This window comes from Microtus pennsylvanicus, chromosome 18, assembly GCF_037038515.1.
Source record: "Microtus pennsylvanicus isolate mMicPen1 chromosome 18, mMicPen1.hap1, whole genome shotgun sequence".
In the NCBI taxonomy this organism is placed as follows: Eukaryota; Metazoa; Chordata; class Mammalia; order Rodentia; family Cricetidae; genus Microtus; species Microtus pennsylvanicus.
Genome location: NC_134596.1, coordinates 13,213,866 through 13,233,532, shown reverse-complemented (window position 1 = coordinate 13,233,532; position 19,667 = coordinate 13,213,866). Strand labels below are relative to the sequence as shown.

Here is a 19,667-nt window from a genome sequence, read left to right as displayed (position 1 = left end):
CCACATCATTTTTTTTGTTGTTGTTTTGGTTCTTTGAGACAGGGTTTCTCTGTGTAGTCCTGGCCATCCTGGAACTTGCTCTATAGAACAGGCAGGGCTCAGACTCAGGGATCTGCCTGCCTCTAACTCCCGAGTGATGGGATTAAAGGTGTGTGCCACCATGACCCTTAAAGACACATCTTTATATAAACTTTTAAAAAGTCTTAGTTACTGTTGGGGAAGATCAGGCTTTTTTTTGAGATTATATTTTATTTTTAAGGATACATAGCTTTTATTTGTGAAAACATACAATATATCAATTGATTTAAAAATAATGTATGTTTATGAACTAGAAATGTCTATTATTTTCATATGAGACGATAGACCAACAATTTTTGTTTGAAAATAGAAGTTGTTTTCTTTGTTTGTTAATTCTTAGTTTTCAATACATCCAGACCACAATATCTCCTTCTTCTACTCCTCCCAGTTTCCCCCTCCACCTCCCTTCTCTCCTAGGTCCTCCCACTTCAGCAAAGAGCAGGTATCTCAGGGACATCAACAGAACAGGGCATACCTAGTTATAATAAGACTAGGCCCAAACCTAGTCTCATATCAAGACTGGGCAAGGCAACCCAATAGGGGAAAAGAGCCCAAGAACAAAAGAGTCAGAGACAGCCACACCCCCGCTGTTAGGAGTTCCACCAAAACATTAAGCTAGCATCAGTAACATATATGAAGAGGATGTAGCGCACACCCCTGCGGGCTCTGTGATCGCTGCTTCAGTCTCCGTGAGCTCCTATCAGCCCAACTTAGCTGATTCTGTGGACTGTGCTCTCCTGGTGTCCTCGACCTCTCTGGCTCCTGAAACTCTTTCTTCCCATCCTCTGTTGGGTTTCCTGCACTCCAAAGGGAAGGGACTCGATGGAGATCTCTGATTTAGATTCTGCAAATGTCTGGCTGTGGGTCTCTGTACTTGCTTGTGTTTTAATTTACTACAACATTTTGCTCTTCCCTTTTCTTCACGCAAACCCTTCTGTGTGCTCCTCCACGTTTCTCCAAGTTCACGGCCTCTCTTCTTCATCAGTCCTTTTTGCACATATATATGTATATAACTTAATAAATTTATATATTTATTTATATAACTTTAACTTGTTGAGCCCATATGCTACTAATATGTAGGTTTTCAAGGCTGAATGTTTGGCACTGGACAACCAACGCGCCTTTCACTGGGGTAGGCCACATTGCCTGATCTCAGTTTTACCCAGTGGCCTGCAGTTCATGCAGGCTGAGGCCTCGGAAGCTAAGCCTTTGTACAAAGACATCTCATTTCTTTGTGCCGCTGTTGCACCTGTGACTGTGAAGCAGCACTTCGGTTCTACTTTTAACACCAGTGTTGTTTCTCTTCCCCTTTAGTTTGTGAACAGATATCTTCTCGGGAATCCGAGGCTACACATTGCCTTTATTTGCTTCCTAATCCTGAAAGGTCAGGTAGACTAGCAAAGAAAGTCTGATTAGCATTTTAAGGCAGAATATTTAAATGGGGATATCTTCATTCTATGTAGTACTGATTTTCAGAAGGACGTCTTCTTGAAAATGCGTGTACTTTGAACACATCTCCCCATTCCAGCACTGCCTCCTTTCCCCCTCCCCTCCTATTTGTCCCCATGTCCCCTACAGTGTCCCTTCCATGTTCATGTCACATATATAATGATCAGATACAGAATCTAAGGACCACGAATTACAGAGACCGACTTAACTCTCTTAATATAGTGGCAATAAGTTGCATCCATTTTTCTGAAAATGACTTTCATTCTTTTGTGTGTGTTCCACATATTCTCTTCCCTTATGTGCACTGTTGGATACTGAGCTGGTCCCATGACTTAGCTGTTGTGAACCGAGCTATAACAGACATTGATACACAAGTGTCTCTGGTCGGTGGACTTTGACTCCTGGAGCAAGTACGTCGGAGTGGCATAGCCGGCTCGTGTACTTGATCTATTTTTCAGTTGTTTTTCTTCTTTGGAGAATCGGCCATGCTGGTTTCCATGGTGTCTATACTAACTGATAGTGCATCAAGGTTTTGTTCAAACCCTTGCTGGTATTTGCCATCATGTGCTCGCTCTCTTTCTTTCTGTTTTGCTTTTTGAGACAGGGTTTTCCTGTGTAGCTCTGGAGGTCCTGGAACTCACTGTGTAGACCAGGCTGGCCTCTAACTCACAGAGCTCCATCTGCCTCCACCTCCTGAGCGCCACCACCCACCTGGACTATCGTGGACTCTGAATGACTATCATTCTGACAGGATGAGGTGGAGTCATATTATAGATTAAATATGATTTTTTCTGATGTTGAGGGATGTTAAATGGCTTTTCACCTGTCTATGGCTACTTGTATTTCGTATTTTGTCATTTCATTATGTTAGTCTATTTATTGATTGATTTACTAATTTGTTCCTATTTAATTTTCGGAGCTTTGTATATTCCACAGGTTAACTGTCTTCCAGGTACATAGTGAACAAAGATGTTATCATATTCTGCAATGTAAGAGCAGAAACTCTGAGCCTGTAAGAGGGGAAAACAGGTCGGGATTAGCACCTCTGCTTCCTAAGGATTTATTTTTGTTATTTTTATTATGTGTATGTGTGAATATTTTCATGGGAGCACAGGGACCCACAAAAGCAAGTGTCTGGAATCACGGGGATTGTAAACTCTCTGATGTGGGTGCCAGGAATCAGCTCAGGTCCTCTACAGAAGCTCCTGTGTCATCCACCGTGGGAGGGGCTGACCCACATCTAGCGTCCCCAAGAAAACGTACAACAAACCTGTTTTCAATTGCGGTTCCCTCTTCCAAAATGACTCTAGCTGGTGTCAAGTTGACATACAAATGAGTCGGCACACTGTGTGTTGTGTAAACCAAAAGTCAAATAGCACAGAATAGCCTCACATAGCATCGTGGTATAGTTACGTCATAGCACCTGAAACGTATCATGTCACAAAACATGAAAACACCATACATAGAGCATCCATCATGTGATACAATGTAATGCCCCGTGACATAAGGCACATGGTCTCATGCAGTGCACAAGGACGTTGTGAGACGCTGACCATGTGACGCGTGTAGCATCCTCTGACACATTCCTTCTCTGAAGAACCGGAACCTAAGCAAGGCAGACTTAGCATTCTCATTTCTTAAAATTACTACAGAACAAATGGATTTTTTTCTTGTGAAATTATATTTCTTGACCTATAGAGGTTTATGTAATTACCAGCAGAATCAGAGTATCATCCCACAAGCCCCGGGCTCTCCCTGGTGGCTGTTTCCTCTCCCATCAACGATGGGTGAGTTTCCATCCTTAGCAAGCCATCTGTTTTGAGAACGTCACTTAGGTGGCATCAGGTTGGATGCAACCTTCTGAGATGAGCGTCCCCTGTGCTGACACTGCATGGCTGGGGCAGCCTTCCGTGCTGCGGACTGTGTCAAAGCTTGGCTCCTTTGTTGCTGAGCAGCGGTGAGAAGGCACAGGTCTGTGTGTTCATTCGTTTACTGAGGGTCAGCCCACGTTTAGCAACAGTGAACAGAGCTGGTCCAAATGGCAACCAACTTCAGGATTTGTGTGAATTTAAATGTTCATTCTTGGCTATTTATCTAGAGGTGAGACCATTAGTCTTATGTGTTTGTACGTTTGACTCTAAAAGAGAATTCCCGGAGTTTTCCAGAGAGGCTGTTCCTTTTGCCTTCCCGCAGCCTGGATGCAGCCTCAGCAGCACCAGGTAGGATGGATTCCTCCTCTAGGTCTAGGCTGACGTGCACGAGGTATCTCTTAGTGACTTTCTGTCTCGGCACAGTTTATTTGTCGCCTTTGAGGGAGTACTTTCAGTGACAGGCAATCTATTTGATTTGTCGTACGCATCAGAGAGGAGTGTGGGGATGATTATGGGCGGCCAGCAGAGGTCAGGTGAGGACAGGCTCTGAGAGGTGCGCCTGCTAGAAGCCACTCCACACGGCAAACCTGCTTGCCCCTGGGTCGCCATACATTTTCTCTTTTCCTGGAAACTCCTCAGTCAGTCTATAGAATCGCTCTATCCATACACAGAGGAAAGGCTGCTTTGAGCTTCAGAGTCCCAGGCGCGGAGTCTGGTTGGGGCAGGCAGTGTTGTTTCCCGAACATTGGGAATGCCAGCCAAGAGGACAGGGCCACATAACACATAGCTGTAGTGGCCGAGGGCATACTTTTTAGAGGAAGGGGGTTCTTCTAACTGAACATTCTCCAAACCTCTTAACACATTCGTTAGTCTCTCTAGTGTCTGGTTGGTACAGACATTTCTTGGTATCTTTGAGAGGTGATTTCAACACTCCCCAGGGATCCAAAAACCTTTGGAGGCTCAAGTCCCTCAATTAAAATGGTGTGTATTTGCATATAGTCTAAGAACCTCCTTCCCCGGGCTTTAACTCACCTCTAGATGATTTCTGTTCTTCCTCCTCTTCTTCCTCCTCCTCATTCTCCTGCTGTAGTATTTGGGATTGAATTAAGGTCCTCACAGATGCTAGGCAAGTTCCCTACGATATTCTCTGCCACTCCACTTAAAATTATTTTGAGCCAGGTCCTCGCCAAGTTACTCAGATTGGCCTTGAACTCACTGAAGTCTACGCTAGCTTTGAAGGTTTCAATCTCCCGGCTCAGCCTCCCCAGCGTCTGGTAGCTCACAGTCTACCACCAGGTTTTGCTGATAGTGTCTCTTTCTCTTCAAGTACAGAAGTTTTCAGTTTTGAAGAGGTTGCTTTACCTCTTTGAAGACTGATTTCGATGTTACATCTAGCTGACTAGTGCCTACTCCCAGGTCATGAGGATGTGAGCCTGTCTCCTTTAGTTTAAACTTTTAGTTCTTCGGTTTTGGTCGTCAACCCATTGCCTTTATTTATTGCAAGAAATATTTTCTTCATAAGAAGTACTGTGATTACAAGCAGAGTCTCTATGCGAGAGAGCTTCATTCATATTTTTATTTCTTCTTGGAGCAGCATCAGTGGTTTGTATGTTTTAGGAGTTGGTCATTTCATGTGAGTTAACAGAACTGAAGTTTTAGTTATTTTCTAAGTAGGTTAATCTGGATTTCATGTGGGTTGGCATGAAGTTCATGGTTATCTGAGTAGGTTAATCTGCATTTCATGTGTGTTGTCATGAAGTTCATGGTTATCTGAGTAGGTTAATCTTCATTTCATGTGTGTTGTCATGAAGTTCATGGTTATCTGAGTAGGTTAATCTGCATTTCATGAGGGTTATCATGAAGTTCATGGTTATCTGAGTAGGTTAATCTGCATTTCATGTGGGTTAGCATGAAGTTCTTGGTTATCTGAGTAGGTTAATCTGGATTTCATGTGGGTTGTCATGAAGTTCATGGTCATCTGAGTAGGTTAATCTGCATCTCAAGGCCAGTTGATGCATTAGTCACATTTCTCATCACGGTCACAGAATATCTGACGAAATCGATGTAATAGATGAATGGTTTATTCTGAGTCACACTGGAAGGTTACAGTCCTCATGCTTGGGAGGGACATGTCACATGTTGGCATTCTCCGTGGGGGTGGGGGCCTTATAGCATGACTTGTTCATATGTCAGCAGACGAGGAAAGAGAGCTTGATCTAGAAGTAGCGTCTCCCCACAACCTGAAAGGCCCATGTTAGGCTCCATACTAAATGGCTCTACCACCTCCCTAAACAGATCCACCAACTGGGGGCCAACTGCTCAGCATGTGAGCCTGTGGGGGATACCAGACAGACCCACCAACTGGGGGTCAACTGTTCAACATGTGAGCCTGTGGGGGATACCAAATAGACCCACCAACTGGGGATCAACTCTTCGACATGTGAGCCTGTGGGGGAAATTTTGCATTCAAACCGTAATAATTTAGCTAAATATTTGTCAATTTTATGAATCTTTCCAAAGAATCAGTTTTGGTTTCATTGATTGTCTCCATTGATTTGTATGTTTTCTGCTTTATTTGTTTTCAATATAACCTTTACAATTTTCTTTCTTATGCTTATTTTGGGTTTATAGTGCTCCTGAACACCAAAGTTAAAGTGATTGGAGCAGGCTGTCTTATGTGATTATTACCTTACCTGTTCACAACAATGCTGTTCTTCTGGGTTTCCATTTCCACTATTTCAAGGAATTTTAGATTTTACTTTTAAGTTTCTAAAAAAGTTCTATCAAAGAATTTATGCACTGTGATGCTTCATTTTCACACATTTGTGTATTTCCCAAACTTTCTGTCATCATTGTCTTCTGAATTTAGCTCCAGTGTAAAATCCAGTTTATTGTGATTTCAATACTCATAAGTTTATTGGTATTTGTTTATGTGATAATACATTTTAGAGAATTTTCCACATGGACATGAGATGTTTCACATTTGACTTGTTTAGAGAAGTGTACAGACACCCATTTTGTTGACATTTCTCCTTTTCTGATTCAAGGTATCTCCGTCTTTGTTGATCTGTTGGCTTTTTGTCCATGACTGAGATAAGAGCATTGAAGTCTCCAAATATTATTGAGTTGTCTATCCCATTACTTCCTCTTATGCTTTATGTACTTAAAAACTTTGTTGTTAGAGGCATCTATGGACTCGTAATGCTTTCTTGGTGGATTTTCTCCTTTGCCATCATTTTTCAGCATCAATTTCTTTCATCTTGAAATCTTCATTGCCTGACATCAGCACAGTCAATCCAGTATTTACTTCCTTACTCTTACTAATCTATATTTAGTTTTACACCTCTGTCACTTAGCTGCATCCTAGCCTTTGGGTTTTAGAAAGAGCTACTAAGGGACTCAGTCTGGCCTCAGACTCACTGTGAAGTCCAGGCTGGTTTTGAACCCATGGCCCTCCTGCCTCAGCATCCTAACTGTTAAGATTACAAGTGTGTGCCATCACACGTGGCTTTTGGCTTTATTTTGTGTGCTCTTTCCCTTCATTTTCTTTCTCATTTACCTGTGTACAGCATGTATTTGAGTCATTCGTGTGCTAGTATCTGCCTTTTGCTCAGAGTGGCTAACATTTTTTATATTAAATATAATTACCAAGATGACAGAAATTAATCTGTACTTCACTATTTACTTCGTGAGGAGTGTTTGCAAACACCATGGCCAGCGGTGTGTCAGTCCACATGAGGCAAGAAGGAAACATGGTTCAACACGATTCAGTACCCAGTGTTGGTTCAAACTTCCAGAGTCTGACAGCAGGTAGTTTATTTCAGACATGCTTAGGCACAACACAGTATGGAAACACGTTTCCTGGTGATAATGAACTCAATTCTCTGTGTGCCACAAAGCTTAAGGCACGATTACATAGAAATTTGTAAAGTACAAGTGACATTTTCCATCAAGATAAGTTCTATAACTTAACTAAGGAAGTAGGCTCAAGGTAAGCAGCCCATGATAAGGATCTAAGAGAGGACAGCCCTGCGAACTGACTGAGATACATGTAAGAGTCTGGGGAAGTCAGATGTGGCCTGGTCATACAGATAGCACAAGGATTACCAGGCTGTTAACCACATCTATTCCCAGCCTTCTGGTTGGAAAACATGTTATGTGAACCCTTCTTTTTATAGGATTTTTAAAATTTTAATTAATTTATTTTACAGCCCAACCATGTTTCCCCTCCTTTCTCTTCTCCCAGTCCCTCTCTCTCCCCTCTGCCTTTTCTCAAATTATACCCCTTCTGTTTCTACTTAGAAAGCATCAGGCCTCCCATGGGAATCAACTTAGCATGGCATATCAAGTTACAGTAAGACTAAGCACCTCCCCTTATGTTTAGGGTGGGCAAGGCAATCCAGTATGAGGAATAGGTTCCCAAGAGCCAGCCAAAGTGTGAGTTAGGGACAGCCTCTACTCCCCTTGTTAGGAGTTCACAAGTAGACCAAGCTACACAACTGTCACATATAACACAACTGTTATATGTAGAGGGCCTAGGTCTGTCTCATACAGAATCCCTGGTTGTTGGTTCAGACTGTTAGTTTCTGTGAGCCAGGTAAGCTGTTTCTGTGAGTTTTCTTGTAATGTCCTTGACCCCTCTGGCTCCTCCAAACCTTCCTCTCTCTTTTCAGCAGGATTCCTCAAGCTCAGCCTAATGTTTGGCTATGGATCTCTGTATCTGTTCCCATCAGCTATTGAATAAAGGCTCTTTGGTGATAGTTTGGGTAGTCACCAATCACTGGAGATGGCCAATTCAGGCTGTGTACCCACTAGGAGTCTTAGCTGGGGTCATTCTTGGAGGTTCATGAGAGTTTCCCTTGTATCAGGTTCCTACCTGATCCTGTAAAGCACCCCCTTTCCAGTCATCTGTTTTAGTATTCTCCTCCTCCATGTACTCCCCAAGATGATCCCTCAAGTTCCCATGCTCACCTGCCCCCAGTCCAGCCAGGAGATCTCTTCTATTTCCCTTTCCCAGGGAGATTCATGCCTCCCCCCTCGGACCCTCCTTACTACCGGTTCTCTTTTGGTCAATAGATTGTAACCTGGTTATTCTTTGTTTATGTAGAAATTCATTATTGTCTTTCATTTTGAATGACAGTATGGCTGTGTATGGAATTCTTGGTTGAGAGCCTTCTTTCTCAGCACTTTGTGTGATCTTAGGGCCTTCCAGCTTCAGTACTGTGTGATTGCTCATTGTGTTGAGTACGTGGTCAGTTACTTCCCTCACTGACTGAAAACTTTCTCTTTGTGTCTGTCTTGTCTCTGAGCAGTTTTCCTATGATGTGACTGAGTGTGGTTCTCTTGGAATACATCCTTTTTTAAACTTAATTGAGTTTTTTGGATGTTGAGATTAATTTTTTCCCATTATTTTTTCAACTGTTCATTCTGTCCTTCTCCTGCTGCCTTTCCTTTTAGAATTCTTATGATCCATATGTTGGTCTGCTTGATGGTGTCCCACAAGCCCCTTATGTTAATAATTTCTCCTTGCTAATCTCCTTACTAAGATCAGAACTCTTTGTTTTTTTTTTTTATCAATGTCCAGCTTATCCTTCGTATTATTAAAAGCTTTAACAAACTAACTTCCAGATTTCAAACACCTTGACCATAATTTCATTTCTCTTAAGGGGGAATTGATTATTTTCAGAGTTCTATTTGATATTCACATTGACATTCTTCCGTAGCTGAATTCCGATGCATTTATAATTATAGAAATTAGTTCTGCCATGGTCATTAAAGACTTTTGTTGCTTACTTTTTTCTTACAATATATTTTGATCACATTCTCTCCCTCCTAATTCTTCCCAGCTCCTCCTTACCTCCCTACTCTTCAACTTCATGTTCTTCCCCTCTTTTTCAACCCCCCAATACAAAATCAAAACAAACAAACAAACAAACAAACAAAAAAACCAGACAAAACCCCTAATAGGACAAAAGTATAAAAGCAAACAAATTGTACCTAAAAATACATGGAATTTAATTTTCCATTGGCCATCTACTGGGCATGAAGCCTGCCCTGGAATGTGGTTGATATGCCCAGTGAGAACCCATTTGAGAAAACGGATTTTCTATTTCCCGGCAGGTATCAATTGCAAATAGCTTATTGGTTAGGAATAAGACTTTTGTTCACTTTCCAAATAAAGAATTCATTTTTGGGGAAGCTGCTTCTGTTCATTGCTTATTGGTGATTTGTCCATTTCTCCTTGGAGACTGTTGAGATCTCTAAGAACCTGGGGATGTCAGAGTAACTTCAATGATGGACTGAGCTGTCTTGTTGGCCATCACAGACACTGTGAGATGTGAAGTTAGGAGGGCTAGCTCCCCTCTCCTGGTTTATTCAGACCTTTGGCAAGAACCCAAAGGTACGTTTTGCAGGCTTGGCTGTGTTTCAGCTACAGTTCTTCATGTATTTACACCCTGTCTTTGTCCTTTTATTGGTTCTACTATGTTTTGAACAACGCTCCCGGCTTCCTGTGTTGTGCACACACAGGTTGGTGATTTGGGAGTGGAGCAGATATTCGAAAGGCCCATCCACCTTTCATTGTTCATTTCCAACATTTGTTTCACATAAGTTTGTGCAAACACCGAGGTAGCTGACTTTTTGAAAGTGATTTGAATAGACAGCAAGCAGCTTTTTGGCCATAAACTTTTAAAGGAAAAGTCTATTTAAACGAAGATGTCTGTGAGTTATCAGTAGAATAGTAAGGTATGTTTTAAGGCAATTGTTAAAACTCTCAAGGCAAGTGATTAATATTTATTAATACTATTTTTTCTTTGACAATTAACCTTGACAATCTAAGTTATATCAAACATATTAATGTTATTTTCTATGTAAATTGTATCTGCCCCTAACATTTGTAAGGCAGACAATTCTACTTGTTCTAGAAAACCAAATGAAGGCAGTTCATATCTCAGTCTTATTAAAAATAGTAGGACTACAGACTTTTCCCTAGTCTGAAATTCTGTTTTGGAATCATCGTGTTAGAAACAGTAAGGTCTGCTTTGTGGGATATTTGTACACTGTATGAAGGTGCATTGCTGTGATTGGTGTAATAAGAAGCTGAATAACTAAGTGATAGACAGAAGGTATAGGTGGGATTTCCAGGGAGAGAAAGGAAGAAGAGAAGGAATTAAGGGAACAGGAAAAGCCAGGAGACAGAGGAAATAGAATGTACAAGATGAAAGAGAGGTAACACAATGTACTAGAACGTAGATGAATATAAATGGGTTAATTTAAGTTGTAAGAGTTAGTTAGGAACAAGCCTAAGCTAAATACTAAGCATCTATAATAAAAAAGAAGTCTCTGTGTCATTATTTGGGAGCTGGCTGGCAGGACAGAAAGAAACTCCTTACAGGTCTGTCAGCTGTTCTGTTTGTTGTGGTCATGTTTCAAATTCTTGGCATTTGTAACTTTTGCAAGAATTTAAAAAAATCTCGTGAGAGTTAATCATTTCAGATGCTTTTTAAGTGCTTGCTTGTGGAAACTGTGCTCTTGCCAGTGAATGACATGGCTCATTATAACAACACTCAACAACATGATTAAGCTAGCTTTTCTTTGACTATTTGCACAATATTACTTAAATTCTGTACATTAGTTTTTTTCCCCTGAGGCCAGATGCTTTGGGATAGAATATGTTATGTTGGGTAAAACACTCTTTCTATCATCTCCTGAGATCTAACACAATAAAGAGTTTTTCTTACTTGTACTGTTCAGTGCTGATAGTTAAGGTCCTTTTGGACAAGGAACCAACATTTTTCTTTTAACTCCATCATTTCACACACAGCTTCTACGTCACCTTGGCTGGGAAGAAATGGTAGATAGGCTGAAAGCTACCTCAGGTTCTGGTTAGGAATGCGGATCTTGTTCATCCCTTGCTCAGGGACTAGGTTGTGCCTTCATCTAAGTCCACAAGAGTGAGACAATTTCCAGTAAGGAGAGCAATAGGGGTGGGGAGCTATGCTGATATACTGATCTGAATAATACAGCTAATTTCTTACATTGAGCACACACAGGTCAGTGATCTGGGAGCAGAGCAAAGAATTTAATGACCTGTCCACCTTTTATTTTTCATTTCTAATAGCTTGTGTCGCATAGGTTTGCACAAACATGTAACGAGTCTTTCTCTGTTCTGCCAGCCAGCTCCCAAATAATGACATGGAGACTTCTTATTGATTAGGAAAGCTGAGCCTATATTTTAGACTTATTCCTAACTAGTTCTTAAAACTTAAATTAATCTGTTCCTATTGATCTACATTTTGCCTCATGGCTTTTTACCCTCCGTTCATTCCGACTCCCTCCAAGTCTTATTGTCCTCTCCCTTGCCTGCCTAGATCCATCCTAGGATTCTTTCCTTTTTCCGGAAGTCCCGTGTATTTTTCCTATCTATCTATTGGCCATTCAGCTTTTTATCACACTAATCACAGCAATTTATCTTCACACGGTGTGCAAATACCCATCAACACAAACACTGAGACAGCTGACCTTTTGAAAGTGATTTTGACAGCATGCAGCTTTTCAGCCACAGATTTTTAAAGAAAAGTTCATTTATACAAAGATGTCTCTAAGTTATCAGTAAAATAGTAAGGTATGTTTTAAGGCCATTATTAAAACTTTCAGGTCAAGTGGTGACTACTTATTAATATGAATTTCTTGTTGGCAAATGAGCGATGGCACAAAACACGCTCTGAACTATTTCCAGTGCCCTTATGTGATAAAACAGTGCTCAGCCCTCAGGAGTGGTTAGAACCTGCCCAGATGTTGGTGAACATGAAAAGTCAATGAAAAAAAAATGTGTCTTCTTTGACCGTCAGGGAACCTGAGGAGAAAGGGGACAGTCTTAATGCTTCTCTAATCTCTAAAGGCAGCTGGGTACATTTCTCAGGTCTAGTCTGCATTGTTGCCATATTTCAAGGCTCTGTTCCTATTGAGTGAGGTCGCTGTAGTCATTCTGTGAATATTTATGTCATATTCATTTGTAATAGCCAAACACTAGAAACCATTGGGATGTCCTTAATTGGCAAATGGGCCATATATCATGGCATAGCCAGATAATGGCATACCAGCGACTGCTGAAAAACTTTGAAATTTGACTCACATAACAAAAGGGAAGAAGCTTAAAGTAATTGTGCTAAATGCTGCTTTTCTGACAAGGTTATCTGTCCACTGAGAAGTAATCAGAAAATATATGTGCCATTAGATCAATCTGCCTGTGAGGGCCAGAGCATATCTTAAAGGTAGGACATGGGGTTGTGGGTTTGATTTGTAGCATTGAGAGAAGGGAGAAAGTGAGAGAGGAGAATACAAATCTACATTTACAGAGGATGTAAACTGATCTATAGAGATAAGAGAAGGATGTTTTATTGGGAGTGTATTGTTCAGTGATAGAAGGATCTGGAGGGGGGCATGAGTTCTGGGATGATGAATATGCCCATTATCTTGACTGCAGTATTGCTTCATGAAATATACATAAGCTAAAATAGAAATTATACTTTTAAATGTACACAGTTTGCAATACAGCAGTTGCTTTCAATGAAAAATAAACCATTCAGAAGACAAAACATCAACTGGTGTGTTAGCAATGGATCTATTACAGGATGGATTCTGCTTGTTTTACAGGATGGATTGCTATGCTGGGGGCCATCTGGTTGCTAATTTTAGCAGACACTCATGACTTTGAGATAATTCTACACAGAGTGGAATGGGCGACTCTCCTCTTCTTTGCAGCACTCTTTGTACTGATGGAGGTAAGACCTTGTATGGATGGAGGTTAGACTTTGTAGTGATGGAGGTTAGACTTTGTATGGATGGGAGGTTAGACTTTGCATGGATGGATGTTAGACTGTACTCATGGAGGTAAGACTTTGTACGGGTGGAGGTTAGACTTTGTATGGATGGAGGTTAGACTTTGTAGGGATGGAGGTTAGACTTTGTACGGGTGGAGGTTAGACTTTGTACTGATGGAGGTTAGACTTTGTATGGATGGAGGTTAGACTTTGTAGTGATGGAGGTTAGACTTTGTAGTGATGGAGGTTAGACTTTGTATGGATGGAGGTTAGACTTTGTATGGATGGAGGTTAGACTTTGTACTGATGGAGGTTAGACTTTGTACGGATGTAGGTTAGACTTTGTATGGATGGAGGTTAGACTTTGTAGTGATGGAGGTTAGACTTTGTATGGATGGGAGGTTAGACTTTGCATGGATGGATGTTAGACTGTACTCATGGAGGTAAGACTTTGTACGGGTGGAGGTTAGACTTTGTATGGATGGAGGTTAGACTTTGTAGGGTTGGAGGTTAGACTTTGTAGGGATGTAGGTTAGACTTTGTACTGATGGAGGTTAGACTTTGTACGGATGTAGGTTAGACTTTGTACGGATGTAGGTTAGACTTTGTAGGGATGTAGGTTAGACTTTGTAGTGATGGAGGTTAGACTTTGTAGGGATGGAGGTTAGACTTTGTACTGATGGAGGTTAGACTTTGTACTAATGGAAGTAAGACTTTGTACGGATGGAGGTTAGACTTTGTACTGATGATGAAGGTTAGACTTTGTACTGATAGAGGTTAGACTTTGGACTTTTGACTATGTAAACTTTTACTTGATTTTAGGTTTCGTATTTATCTACAGAGCTAAGCCTAAGGTTTCAGGTCTTTCTACATATTCACTAAATGGAGAATGATAGAGGTTAATATTAACATGACCAGTGTTTTTATCTCAGTCTTTAAATGCTTCTCATAAAAACATTGACTTTGTTGATACTGTTTTCTTTTTCCTAAATTGTTTTTGTGACAGGTGAATTTGGTTTAATTTAATTTGTTTATAAAACATAGGATTTGCTCAAAATTAAAACTGGAATGACTTGCAAGAACTAGTTCATCAGGTAAAAGGAATTGACGTGGGTCGCACAATATTGAGTAAATACTGCTTTTGATTGTGACTATTCCTAGAAATTATTCACACTATGTACTTTCATTTTGAGACATTGTTTATCAACGTGTGCCTTCCTCAAATAGAGAGGGAGAAAAATAAGTAACAAAAATCCTACTGGCCAAGGGGTCCCCGCCTATGCCCTGGTTCATCGTGTCCCTCAGGTTTGACTTTTACTTTTTTTTTTAATTTATTTATTTATTAAGGATTTCTGCCTCCTCCCTGCAACCGCCTCCCATTTCCCTCCCCCTCCTCCGATCAAGTCCCCCTCCCTCATCTGCTCGAAGAGCAATCAGTGTTCCCTGACCTGTGGGAAGCCCAAGGACCGCCCACCTCTATCCAGGTCTAGTAAGGTGAGCATCCAAACTGCCTAGGCTCCCCCAAAGCCAGTACGTGCAGTAGGATCAAAAACCCACTGCGATTGTTCTTGAGTTCTCAGTAGTCCTCATTGTCCTCTATGTTCAGCTAGTCCGGATTTATCCCATGCTTTTTCAGACCCGGGTCAGCTGGCCTTGGTGAGTTCCCGATAGAACATCCCCATTGTCTCAGTGTGTGGGTGCACCCCTCCTGGTCCTGAGTTCCTTGCTCGTGCTCCGTCTCCTTCTGCTCCTGATTTGGATCTTGAGATTTCTGTCCGGTGCTCCAATGTGGGTCTTTGTCTCTGTCTCTGTCTACTTTCATCGCCTGATGAAGGTTAATATTCATGAGGATGCCTATGTGTTTGTCTTTGGATTCCGTGACTCCTGGAAATATAGTTTGGTATTTCTTAAATGAATTTTAAAGTTAGTGTACTCAGTGATGGGCTTTACTACTGCAATTTCATGCAGATGTCATACTTTTCCTTACTCCCCCTTCTGCTACACCCTCTCATTCTCTACTCCACTCTCCCCAGCCCACTGATATCCTCCCTTCTGCTTTCATGTCTGATGTGTTCTATTAGTCTCCCCCTTCCCACCCTTCCTCACATCCTCTCTTCCTAACGATCTCTTCCTATTCCCACTCATGGTCCCTTATCTTCATTCACAACCCCCCCCCCACACCACGCACACACACACATGCATATACAATTCAATCTAGATTCCACATACGAGGTGAAGCATGCAGCAAATTGTCTTTCCAAGTCTGGCGTTTGTTGGTTCTGTAATGACTTCCAGGTCCGTCTGCTTTCCTGCAAATCTGATCGCCTATTGTTTTTACAATTACATATCTTGATTTTGGGTCTGTGATTTTATATTCATCGTGAGAGCCACGTGTGGATGCCTGCACACACTCATCTGTTTAAGGACATCTGGACTGATTCAAGGTCGTAGGTGGAGTCCCTCTGAATGGTGTGGGAGTAAACACCAATGAACATGAATCTCTGTGGTATGTTAGCTTAGGATTCTTCAGGTACATATCCAGGAGTGGTATGCCTGGATCATATGGTAGCTCTATTTTGCATTTATTGAAGACTCTTCCCCCTGAATCCTATAAAAGCTATGTAAGTTTATATTCCTATCAACACTATATAAGGGTTCCTCTTTTGCTCACCACAATCTGCTATCTGATTTATTAGATGTTGGAGAATGTCATGTGCTTTGATCATCCTTACCCTGCCTTCCCCAGCTCTTCTCAGACACACCCACTTCCCTTATCACTTAATGTTGTGTCCCTTTTCTTTCTTTATAAAGGCTAATTTGTGTTACCCACAGTGTCTTTGAAGTGTGGTCTTTCACTGGAGTGTGGTGGACTTACCAGGGGCCACATTCATGAAAAATTCTGACATACTCCATTCAGCAGATAATGATGGTCAGAATGCCTCGAAATCTGGGATTATTCTGTCTTGGGCTTGCACAGGTCTTGTGCATGGTGTCACAACTGCTGTGTCTCCATATGTGGAGCTTCCCAGCCATGCCCAGAAGACACTGCATCTTTATTAGCCATCTGTAGCCTCTTACACTCTTTCTGCCCCCTCTTCTTCAATGGTTCCTGAATCTTGGGATGAGAGTTGCAGTCTAGGTATTTCCTTAGGAATGGATATTCTGCAGTCTCTTATTCTTTGCACCTTGGCAATGTGAGTCTCTGTGTTAATCACCATCTACTGAAGATGAAGCTTCTCTGATAAGGGTTGCTAGATGCATTGTTCTCATGAGTATAATGATAGGCCCCAGGTGCATTGTGCAGAAAGCCAGTAGTAAATCATGGTGTATGACCTATCACTTGTCTAACCTTATATTCTTAGCCTGATAATCATGCCAGCTAGAGATTTCATCTTGTGGGGCTGAACTTAAATCCAAGCAGAAAGTGTTTGGTTACTCCCATAATGTTTATGCCACTATTGCACCAGTGGGCATGTCTTGCCAGGGTGGTTATTATTCTAGTACATAGGGTTCACACTTTGTTATGACAATTACTTTTATCCTCTAGTAGTTTTTTTGGCATCTTCTATTACTATGAAAACTAGTCAATAGTGTGGAAGCTTCTAGGTCAACTCCAATTTGATTCCTCCATGTACTCAAGTATGTGGTATCTTCAGCAATAAGGTTTCCTTAACAAGGTCTTGAGGGTAACCAGGAGCATTGGCAATAGCCTATAATGTGGTCTTATGGCATGCCCATCCATCTGTCTCTCTTCATGGGACTGGCTGCCCTGTTGAGGTCTCTCACTCACCACATGGCTTCCTGCCTGGGACTCGTTGCCTGCTGCAGCCACTCAGGGAACTGTGCCATCCCTGCCTGGGACTGACTGCTCTTGGGACCCACTGCCTGCTGCTTGCCACCACTTCGGGGGACCTGTGGCATGGTCTCATGGCCCTGCAGCCACTTGGGGACCTGCAGCATTTTTACTTTTTACTTTTACCACTACAGTAGTAGGATATAGAGTCCTTTGGGTACATACCCAAGAGTGGTACAGCTGAATCATGTGGTAGATTTAATTTTAGCTTTTTGACAAACTTCCAACTGATTTCCATAGTGGTTATACCATTTGCATTTCCACAAGTGGCAGATGAGTCTCCCCACCCTCACATCCATGTTAGCATTTGTTGTAATTTTTTTTGAGGATGGCAATTCTGACTGTGGTCAGATGGAATCTCAAAGCAGTCTTATGTTCACCGTTCTGATGCTAAGCATGTTGAACATTTTCTCAGGTATTTATTGGCTGTTTGTAACTCCTTTGACAACCACCTTTTTCAGTTTACTGGCTTATTTGTGGATTGGGCAATTTATTATTTTGCTGTTTAATATTTGAAGCTATTTATAAATTGAAGATGTTAACCATCTGTCTGATATGTAGTTAGCAAAGTTTTTCCCCCCTATTTTGTAGGCTGCTTTTTCACTCTGGTGGCCATGATTTTTCTGCAGAGAGGCTTTTTGCATTTATACAATCCCTTTTTTCATTTCTTGACACCCCTCTCTCTGCTATCAGAAAACTTTTTGAAAAGTTTTTGCTTGCACCTGTACCTTAAGTATTTTTACCTACGGTACCCTCCGCAGCTTCAGTTCTTAGGTCTTTCATCCAGGGCTTGGAGTAATTCTGAATTGATTCCATACAGGATGAGAAACACAGCTTTAATTTCCTTCCTCTATGTGTGGGCATTCGGTGTTCCCTGAAGTGTTTGCTGAAAAGGCTGTGTTTTTCTCTGTTTATGTTTTTGGAAGCTTTGTTAGGAGGCTATAGCTGCGTGAGTTTATTTCTGGGCACATCACTTTATTCTGTTCTTTGGTCTACATGTCTGTTTTTGTGCCAGTAGAGTGCAATTTTTGATATTATGGTTCTGTGATACAATTGAGATCAAGTAGTGTGATGTCTCCAGCCCTGTTTTTCTTGCTTCATCATGCTTTGATTATCTGGAGTCTTTTATGCTCCCATATGAAATTTAAGTTTTTTTCTATTCTGTTGTTAATATTTTGATGGAGATTGTACTGAACCTGTAGATTACTTTTAATGATATGACCATTTTTACAATATGGAATCTGCATTAAAGCTCTTTGAATCTTCTAGCAGGTGCTTAACCTTATAAAATTGGAATGTGAAACCATTCACAAATGAGTCATTCAAGAACTGAACAATAAATACAGTTATCAACTAACCAACCAACCAACCAACTGAATACCTTATAATGCTTTAAGTAGTTTATGATTTCGTGTTAGACTTCATTCATTATTATTTTTGGTCATATACACTTCTGGGCCATGACTGAACACATTTGATTCTGTCTTAAAATTTTTATTGAAGATGTCTTCACGTTCTTTGCAGATTATTATTATTATTATTGTCATTATCATCATTATTTTAACTTTTATTGATTCCCTGTAGACGTCACATCAGGCATGCCGATCCCACTTGTCTCCCAATCCCCTCCCATCTGCCCTCTGCCCTTGCAATCGCCTGAAACAAACCAAACTTAAAAGATAAAACCAAACCAAATGAGAAAGAGAGAGAGAGAGAGAGAGAGAGAGAGAGAGAGAGAGAGAGAGAGAGAGAGAGAGAGAGGAATCTTTCTGTGGAAGCTGTTGAGTGGCCCAGTGAGTCACACATTGTACCCTTTGGTCCATTCATCTTTACTTGCAAGTGTTCATTGCCATGACTCATTGGTCTATTTCAGCTACAACAATCAGCTCTCACTGGGGCTCCTCTTGGATATCCTAGTGTTATCCTGTGTCATGGAGATCCAGCTGTTTCAGATCTGTAGGTCCAGCCCCTTCACATGCTCCACAGTTCATAGATGAGGTGGACACTGGGATGGGACAGCTCTTAGCCCTGATTGGACCTGGGTGGTAGCTGGCTTGGTCAGTCTGCCAGCTTTCCCTCATGGTCATTACCTGAGTGAGCTCTTCAGCACTGCCTTGCTCTCAGGTCTTCAGATCCAGGTCACCCATACTCATAGCGCCAGGGCCAGCTCTACTGTTTTGCCCAGGCGAGGTGCAGGGCCCTTTCTATCAATTGCTGTAGGGGCTGTGGCAGGGGTGGGATAGGTGGGGGTGGGGAGTCAACTCTTCTGTTCTTGTTTACCTGCACCCTGGAGAACAGAGTCACTTTAGTGTGCTCCCTGGCCAGGGTGCAGGGTCCACTCTCCTGTGTGCTGCATCTGGTGGGGGGTAGGGCTGGTTCTCTCACTGTCTTGTGTGACCCCACGACCAGCTCTCTTGCTTGCTACAGGTAGCAAGGAGGAAGGGGTGAGGCCATCTTTCCCTCACCCATGCTTCTCCATGGCAGATGCTCTGTTACTCTCAGGATGGCAGATGAGACTGTGGGCAGGGTCAGCTCTGTTGCTCTCAGGACCTCAGAGCTCGCTCACCTGTACCTGGACCACAGGGTCAACTCTAG

The 19,667-nt window shown here is 41.7% G+C and overlaps 1 protein-coding gene across 2 annotated transcripts in view; it reads left to right on the top strand.

The window, feature by feature from the left end:
- Window positions 1–19,667, top strand: part of Oca2 (OCA2 melanosomal transmembrane protein) — a 220,857-nt gene that overhangs the window by 85,442 nt on the left and 115,748 nt on the right. For both annotated transcript variants that reach the window (XM_075952458.1, XM_075952457.1), the window contains exon 19: window positions 13,053–13,180. In XM_075952458.1, the coding sequence (XP_075808573.1) occupies window positions 13,053–13,180 (128 nt within the window). The remainder of the gene's footprint in view (window positions 1–13,052; window positions 13,181–19,667) is intronic.